The following is an 8,802-nucleotide window of genomic DNA, read 5'->3' on the forward strand; positions in this document are numbered from 1 at the left end:
TGTCCCTGGGGGGTTCAGGGCGTCCGCCCGGAGGCGGGTCAATGAACTGGATCCAGAGCAGCCCAAAAGGGTCTCGTCCTGACTGATCCACCCCTATGAGGACATACAGCATGTCTGGGCCGGAGTGGTAATTCCCCAGCGAAAGGGCCAGTGGGTTCAGACCGGAATGCCCTGTGTACCCTTCTCTAGAGAAGGACACGTTCCTCCACCATTCTACGTACTGGGTAGGTCCGGTGGGAACCCACGGTCCTGTGTACTTAGCCACCTGGGGGTGGGGGTCCCTTTCGGGTATCGCAATAACAGCCCTCCCCACTTATCCTCGCACTTAGTCGGTGTTCCCCACGGGAGAGCCTGGGCAGTGGAAGAGAGCATAAGCATCAACATCAGCGGGGTAGTTAGGATATACATCATACACATTACTTGTTTTCCCCCCAAAGTCCCCCTTTTTATCTTGATCATCTTCATCCGGGTCCCGATCTTTTTCTCTGGTGGATGAGGTGTAGTCGTCTTCTTTCAGTCAGGGGTGGACTACCCTGCTGGTTGCCTCAGGTCAGGGGATTATTCTGCCCCCTCTGCTGGGACCTGAGTTGCTGCCGGTTCAGCCGAACCGGGTTGCTCTGCGCTGTCGGCGAGGTCCTCCTGGATCTCGGCAAGAGATCTGCTGGGCTCTGCTACCGGTGCGCACTGGCTCCAATGGTACCAGGTTTCACCTTTGCCTTTCAGCCGCACTGCGCTGAAACGTCCGTTCAGTGACTTGGAAGAGGCCAGTCCACCTGGGCTCTGACCACTTCCGTTTGATGACCTTCAAAAGGACCCACTCCGCTGTATGTGGCTTGGCTGGCTGGGCACCTGGTCTCGTTTCCTGTACCTGCTTGGAGAAACCTGTCACCAGAACTTGTAACTCCTCATAATATGCTTTGGCCGTGCTTACCCCTCCTTGTTCTGGTTTCCACTAGAGTCCTCCGTGGGGCCCCGGAAATTGTCGTCCTGTCTGCAACTCAAACAGAGTGAACCCTGTCCCCCGATTTATGGAGCATCTGATTGACATCAGTGCCAGGGGTAATGTCTCAATCCAATTCAATTTAGTCTGTGCACAGATTTTTGCCAATTTTTGTTTGACCGTCTGGTTCATGCGTTCCACCTTCCCCTGGGACTGAGGATGATACACTGTCCCAAAAGCATGTCTAAGTCCCAACGCCCTTTCTGCCTTCTGCAGATCCTCGTTTTTGAAATGTGAATCATTGTCTGACCTCACCCTCTCGGGGGAACCCATGCCTGGGTATATAATGGTTGACTAGGAACTTCACCACCGAGGCCCCATCTTCTCTCCTTGTGGGCCAGGCTTCTGGCCATCCTGAGAATGCATCCACACACATCAGCACATATCGCATCCCGCGCGCCGGTATTATCATGTCTGTGTAGTCTAGGACTATTTCCTCTCCAGTCCTATGACATGCTGGAAACTGACCCTTTTCTGGTTTTACCGTGGGTCTCGGGTTATGCAGCGCACAGATCTCGCAGCCTCTCACATACTCCTTCACCATGTCCTTCAGGAACGGATGCCACCACGCTCTCAAGTTGTGAAGCATCTGTCCTGCTCCCACATGACCCACACCGTGTGCCTCCTCCATGACCTGTTGCCTGAGTCCCATAGGGAGGGCTGGCTTCCCCTCGTTGTTGCATCACAGTCCCTCTGTTTCCATGCCCCCCTTTTCTACCCACATGTTCTTCTCCTCTGGGGAGGCTTGGGCCTGCATGACTCGGATCCTGCTTGAGGTCAGCCTGTCCTGTCCCTCCAGTTCCTCTTCTACCGTAACCATCTGTCTGCTTACCTCATACCCTGCTGCCAATTTTGCTTCCGCATCTGCTGCTTGATTTCCTTCTGCTATCACTGTCCCTGACCCCTCATGTCCTTTGCATTTTACCATGGCTATTCTCTCCGGAAGCATCAATGCTTCCGCTAGCTCTCTCATATCTGCCTCGTGTTTAATCAGTTTGTTTCCTGCAGTTAAGAATCCAGCCCTCAGCCACTGGCTGAGTTCCACATGCACAGCCCCTACCACATACGCTGAGTCTGAATAGATTGTGACTTGTTTCCCCTCTGCTAATTTCAGCGCTTCGATAACTGCTCTGATCTCCGCTCTCTGGGCCAATTGCGCCCCCTCCAATCTCTCTGCTTTCAGTGTCCTAAATCCCAGGCCCTCTCTTGCTACCACTGCAAAACCTGCTTGCAAACTTCCACTCTCTGTTCGAAAACAACATCCATCAGTAAACCACTCCTCTGTGCCTTCTATCTTTTCGGCTGCGAGGTCCTCCCTTACCTTTTCCTCTTTCCTCACCCTTGCCTCACATTCGTGGGGTTCTCCTCCCCCCATTCGATCAGCCATGTTGATGCCCTCATGGACAAAAGTTAAATTTGGTGCTTCTAAAATTTTGCTGAGCCTCTGCTGTCTTAGAGACATCATTTGAACGTTTGTGAGTTCACAAAGGCCACCACACTGTGCGTGGTCAGGATGTGTAGGGCATGGCACATCACAATGTGTGCCGTTTTCTGCACGGCTTTTGCCACTCCTGCCACATGTCTGGTGCATGACGGATGTCGCTGTTCTGTGGTGTCGAGTTTGGTGCTAATATACATCAATACCTTCCTCTCTCCCCCCTTTTTCTGAAACAAAACGGCGTTCACGACGTCTCCAGTTTCAGAAACATCTAGATGGAACGGAAGAGAATAATCAGGTAGTGCCAAATCAGCAGCTTCCTCTGCAGGTTGATCCCACTTCAGAGTGGCGCTGAGGCTCCGCAAGCCATGCGGCCGCACCAGAGCCCTCAGGGGTTGCGTCAGACCTGTGTAATCTGCAATGTAAGTTCGGCTGTAGCCGGTCAGTCCCAGAAAGGACAACGTGTCCTTCACAGTAATGGGTTTAGGGTGACTCAGGATGGCTGACCGATGGGCCGGAGAGAGCCCTGTCCCCTTACCAGATAGGACCCTCCCCAGGAAGGAAACCACCGTCCTGGCCACCTGCATCTTGTCCTTACTGACCTTGAATCCTCTTTCTGCCAGCCAGAGGAGCACTGACCGAGTCGCCTCGAGTGCCGCCTCCGCAGTTGGAGCCGCGATAAGCAAGTCGTCGACATACTGGACGAGGGTGACCCCATCGGGGAGAGGGCAGCCCTGCAACGACTGCTTCAACACCTGATTGAAAATCCCGGGAGACAGAGCAAATCCCTGTGGGAGACGCGTGTACCTGAACTGGCATCCCCTGTACGTGAACGAAAATACGTCCCTGCAGTGGGGTGCTAGTGGTAAAGAAAAGAAAGCATTAGCCAGATCAATGCACGTGAACCATGTCTGGGACGGAGTGAGATTGGTGAGAGCAACGTAGGGATTAGGGACTGGAACAGTGGGAGTCAGCAGCAGATCATTTATAGCGCGCAGGTCGTGCGCCATACGATACTTGCCTGTTCCTGCCTTCTCTACTGGGAGGATAGGAGTATTCCACTGAGAAGTGGAACCTTCTAACACTCCTGCCCGTAAGAGACCGTCAACAGTCTCAGCGATACCTTCCTCCGCAGCTGGTTTGTGTTGGTATTGCTTAACCCAAAGGGGTCCTGCCGTAGGGCGCAGTAGGAAGTCGACGGGCGTGCAGTCCACCAAACCAACATCCGTTGGGCCGGTGGACCACAGTGAGTCTGGCAGGGAAGCCAGTAGTGCTGCTGCACTGGGATGATCCATCTTTTCCCTACCATGGTCTCTAGACAACTGTTCATGCTGTAACAGGGCTGTGTCTGTCACCTTAGTTTGAATACAGTAGGAACTGCAGGAGAGGGAGTACGAGATTTGTGGGATCTGGGTGGGAACCCAGTCCGTAGCCGAAGTGGCTCTTTTCACCACCAAGTGTTTGGCCTGATGCTTAGGTTGTAGGGCGAGAGAGACATGTGGTACCGCCTCCTCTCCTATCCTGTACCAGGGCAGTTGCTCAGGAGACAGGTGGACCGCTGAGGCCACCCCCTCGGGACCTACATAAATGTTTTGGGATGCAACTTGCCACTCGTAGCCTTCCAGTTGCTCAGAGAATAGGTCCCCATACCATTCTGTGGAATCACGGTCATAAAACAGTGTCACATGTGAGGGGTCGGGCGGAGGAACATAGGGTTCCAGGAGGGCTATCCAGGAGTGCCACGCGGAGTACACTGCTAGAATACCTGCCGGGCTAGGCTGCAGGAGACCCCAGTAGATATCAGCCACTGGGTGCTGTGACACAGGTTGCATCAGCCACTGCCCCGTACCGCCTGTCGCTCCGTCACATGGCAGGCGGGTCCCTTCGGGGAGGGTGACAACCAAACCATCAGCACTGCACAAAATTGAAGCCCCCAGCTTCACCAGCATGTCCCGCCCCAGAAGGTTCACAGGCACTGCAGCGGAGACCACAAACGGGTGTAGAAAGGTCTGTCCCCCCCAACCGCACTCTCACAGGCTTAGTCACTGGCAGTCTCTGTTCTTTCCCAGAGAAGCCCGGTCACTGTATTGGTGGAAAGATGTTGTTGGTTAGGCATCACATTCAATGTCGAATATGTGGCCCCAGTGTCCACCAAGAACGGCAGTTCTTTGTCCATCACCATTAGGGACAGCATGGGGTCTGCCTCCCCCGCGTCTCGGGCCACCCGTAGGCACCGTCACTGGGAGGAGTCTCCCCACTCCCAGTCCTCGGATCCAGTGAGGGTGGGGTACTGCCCTCCTCCGGGAACAGCCTGTGGATTGGGTGCGGTCGCTTGTCCTGCTGGGGGTCCTCCTTGGGCCTGCCCTGCCTCGCAATCCCTGGCCCAGTGACCCACAACCCCTCACCGGAAACAGGCTCCCTGCGGTGGCCACCTCTGCGACATACCCCGGCCCCACCCCCAGTTCCCGGCTCCCCGGCCTCGGCCCCCACGGCCTCTTCCCCATTGCTGGGGACCCCAACCTCGATTACTGTAATTGGGGTTTTGTCCGACCCATGGGCCGAACTGGGGCGGTGGTGCTCCTGCCACCATCTGTCTCCCCTGCCCTTTCTTTTTGTAAGTCTGTGCTTTTTGTCTCGCTTCTCCCACCTGCAGTTTCAACAACTGTGTCTGTAAGTCTTTCAGACTGCCTTCCTCTTTTGTGGCCTCGTCTCTTGCTCTCTGGAGATGATGCAACACATGTCTATCCCACACGGGGGAGTCAGCGCCTGGGAGATCAGGATTAGCCAAAATTGCTGCTTTCACCTCGCAGCCACTGCTCTGAAATCACCCAAGGCCAACTTTGTTCCCTGCGTCAGCTGGTCTAGTTTATCCATCCAGTGACCTCCCCCGTCTGCTGGGGGGGGGCATCTTGTCCGCTAGTGCCTGCACGTCCCCTAAAGAGAACGGCTTGTATCTCTCTGGTCCCCCTGAAGCCCCCCTTAATAGGGGGAACTGCTTAGACTTCAGGCTTGGTCGTCGCTTTAGAGTGCGGGACCTGAGGATCAGTTTCCCTGAGGATTCCCTTTTCTCAGGCTCTAACCCCTCTCCTTGCTCACTGTCCAAATCGATCAACACTTTCTCATCCTCATCGTCCTCACAATACCCCGACAACTCACCGATAATCTCCACTTCCCCTCTCCTAATCCGTCCCCGATCGCGGAGAGGGGTGAGACTGCCCCGATTACCCTGGGCTGCCTCCTCCTTTCGCTCTCTGATCACCCTTTCCTGGAATGCTTGTTTAGTGCTGCCTTTTCCAGGGGTGCCCATACTTTCTCCCTCGGAATCCCTAGCGGTTTCATAATCTGAATCTCTTTCCTCCACACTACCGCCATCCCTTCCCAGGAGGTTCCCTTCCCCCTGGGTTTGAACCTGAACCGTTCCACCGGTAACATGTATTACTGGACACATGTGCGCCGGGGGAGCAGTGGGAAAACCCCCACGGCTGGTGTACGCCGGGGGTTGTTTGTCGCCTTTCCCAGCTCCCTGCCCATCCGGGACTGGGTCACAGTTATCGTTATCTCCCCTTTCCCTATGCAGGTGATCGATACCCTGCCAGAAAATGGCTAGGCGAGCCCACGCTTGCCTCTCCTGCTCCTGTTTTTCTCCCTCTTTTCTCCACTTTCCCCGTTGTAACACCCGTGCTTTCTCTAGCTCGCGTCCTGCCTCATCTTTCAGGCCACTATGCTCCTTTTCCTTACGCCATAAAAGTGCTCCTAATGATTGCCTATGTCATGCCCGGCTCGTCCGCTCCTCCTGTGTACCACGCCCCCTGCTTACCCACGTGTGTTTCCCGGATCGTACCCAGCTGTGTCCGTTTGCTTTCAATCAGTCCTGTGCATTTAAGTCCTGGTCTCCCCAGTTTTCCTTGTCTGTCATTGATGTTAGTCGGCGTTTCATGTCTCCTGCTCTCAGTTTGTTGAATAAACCCCCAGTTTACCCCGACTTCCGCCTGTCCGCCTGCTTCCTGCCCGTTCGCCTCGCACGATCTCCGCTCTGCCCGCGATCGCTGCCGTCTCCCGTGACAGAATGACAGACCAAACCAACAAGGCAAAGCGGCAGACCGATAATGATCGGCTCGGTCTGCTGCAAGAGACTCACTACTGGCTTAGCCAGCCCGACGTAAAGGAGGACCCGGTCGCGCTGGACCTAGCCACTGACAGCTGCGACCTCCTGCTGACCATGTCCGCTGCAGGGGACGGGAAAAGCCTGGAGGTGGTGCGGTCCAACCTCTATCAGCTCGTCCAAAGGATGACGGTACGGAGGTTGGGCTTGGACGCACCGTGCGCCGCGGAGGTACCTTCCCCTTCTTCCGTTCTAGCGGAGAGGGAGCAACCCTCCGCGAACGCCGTGACGGCCAGGAGGAAGAAGAAGAAGAGGAAGCTAGCGACCGTCCCCACGATCGCCCTGGGAGCATGTACGCTCCTCCCCGCTTCTCTTCCGACCAGGGAACGAGAGGACTCACTGGCCGACCTGGAAGTCACCATCGCAGCTCAGCTGCCCGTGCAGGCAGCCCTCCCTGCAAGGGGAGAGAGCCCCGCCGCCACGGAGCTACCGCCTCCCTTGGAGCGGTATAACTTCCGGCCTGAGAGGCTGGGCAATAAGGGGGCCAGTCCGGTACGAGACGCGATTCCGCGAAAGCCCCGACGTCTTAAAGGGGCCGTACCTGTCCTGCCCTCACGGGACCTACCGGTCCCGCCGCCTGCACCACCCGAGCAGCTGCCTCTATTGCCTCCTGCGCAACCGGAGCAGCCGCCTGCGCAACCGGAGCAGCCGCCTGCGCAACCGGAGCATCCGCCTGCTGCAGCCCCAGAGGCGCTCCCTCCGCCTGCTGCAGCCCCCAGGCCGGCGCCCCCACTGCAGCCACCTGCAGCCCCCGGGCCGGCGCCCCCACTGCAGCAACCTGCAGCTCCCGGGCCGGCGCCCCCACTGCAGCCACCTGCAGCTCCCGGGCAGGCGCCCCCCCCAGACTTCCGCTCCAGTTCCCGACCGCGCTCCAGTTCCCGACCGCGCTCCAGTTCCTCCAGAGGCGCCCCCTCCGCCTGCAGCAACTCCAGAGGCGCCCCCTCCGCCTCAAATGACTGTGCCCCTCGGGGGCGCTTGTCCCTGACTGCGCTCCTGTCCCTGACTGCGCTCCTGTCCCTGACCGCCCTGCAGCAGCTCCAGAGGCGCTACCTCCGCATGTCCCTGACCGCGTTCCTGTCCCTGACCGCGTTCCTGTCCCTGACCGCCCTGCTGCAGCCCCAGCTCCTGTTTCTTTCACCCTAGTCCCCGAGGTGGTCCCGGACGACTCCATCTTGGCTCCTCCCTCTTCGGAGGTGGAGGAGCTGGAATGGGACCCCTCGGGGACAGAACTTGTAACTCCTTGTCCCTCGCGACGTCGACCCCGACCTGGGATCGGCTTGTCTGTGTCCCGCAAGGGGAGGGGACACAGACGCAGGGCTGGGGCTCAGTTGGCGCCTGCGGGTCCTGGCCCTCCGGGTCGGCAGTCGCCTGCGGGTCCCTCTCCGGTGCCTCGTCGCCCTGCCTCGCTCCCCCCTCCGGTGCCTGGTCTGTCGCCTGGGGGCTCCCCGACGGTGGCTCCTTGGTCGCCTGCGGGGCCCCCACCTTCGGCTCGTCGGAGGACGTCGCCGCCTGCGGCGGCCCCCCCCCCTCGCCTTGCCTTCGCCCTGGCCCCTTCCAGCTCCCTCGTCCCCTTCCCCGGTGCTCCCTCCTGCTCCCTCCCTGGCCCCTCCGCGGGTCCCTCGCCCTGTCTCCTCTGCCCCTTCTCGATCCCCTCCGACTCCGGCCTACCGGCCGCCTGCCGCCCGTCGCCCGCTGGGTCTCCCTCGGGCTCCCCTTTGTTCCCCCTCCTTCTCTCCCTTTCCTGCCCCGGTCCCGCCTGTGTTTGTCCCTCCTCCTGCCTCTGTCCCGCTGTCCTCTGTTCTTGGTCCCTTTGTTCTGCCCCGCTCCGCTCCTGGTTTCCCGTCGTTCCCTCCCGTCACTCCCGCTCCTTTTGTTCCTCCTGTTCCCTCTGTTTCTCCCTTCCTGATCTGTCTCTCTGCCTTCCCGTCCCTTTGTCAGCTCCTGTCTTACGTTCTGTCTCTTGCCATGTTTTGTGCTTCGGTTCTGTTCCCTGTCCTGCGTTGATTCTGTTCTTGTTTTTCAGGTCCTGTTTTGCCTCGTCCCGTCCGTCGCCCCCTTCCTTGGCGCGCCCGGAGTAGCGCGCCTTTGGGGGGGGGTTCTGTCATGCCCGGCTCGTCCGCTCCTCCTGCGTACCACGCCCCCTGCTTACCCACGTGTGTTTCCCGGATCGTACCCAGCTGTGTCCGTTTGCTTTCAATCAGT

The 8,802-nt window shown here is 58.1% G+C and overlaps 1 protein-coding gene across 1 annotated transcript; it reads right to left on the reverse strand.

The window, feature by feature from the left end:
• Positions 1-1,525: 1,525 nt before the first annotated feature.
• On the reverse strand, positions 1,526-4,942 carry LOC125724495 (uncharacterized). Its single transcript, XM_049001218.1, is given in 3 exon segments — positions 1,526-2,467; positions 2,470-4,447; positions 4,844-4,942. Coding segments are annotated over 3 exon segments (2,862 nt in total). The 3' UTR covers positions 1,526-1,682.
• Between the last annotated feature and the right edge of the window lie 3,860 nt (positions 4,943-8,802).

The sequence above is a fragment of the Brienomyrus brachyistius genome, unplaced genomic scaffold, assembly GCF_023856365.1.
Source record: "Brienomyrus brachyistius isolate T26 unplaced genomic scaffold, BBRACH_0.4 scaffold56, whole genome shotgun sequence".
NCBI lineage: Eukaryota > Metazoa > Chordata > Actinopteri > Osteoglossiformes > Mormyridae > Brienomyrus > Brienomyrus brachyistius.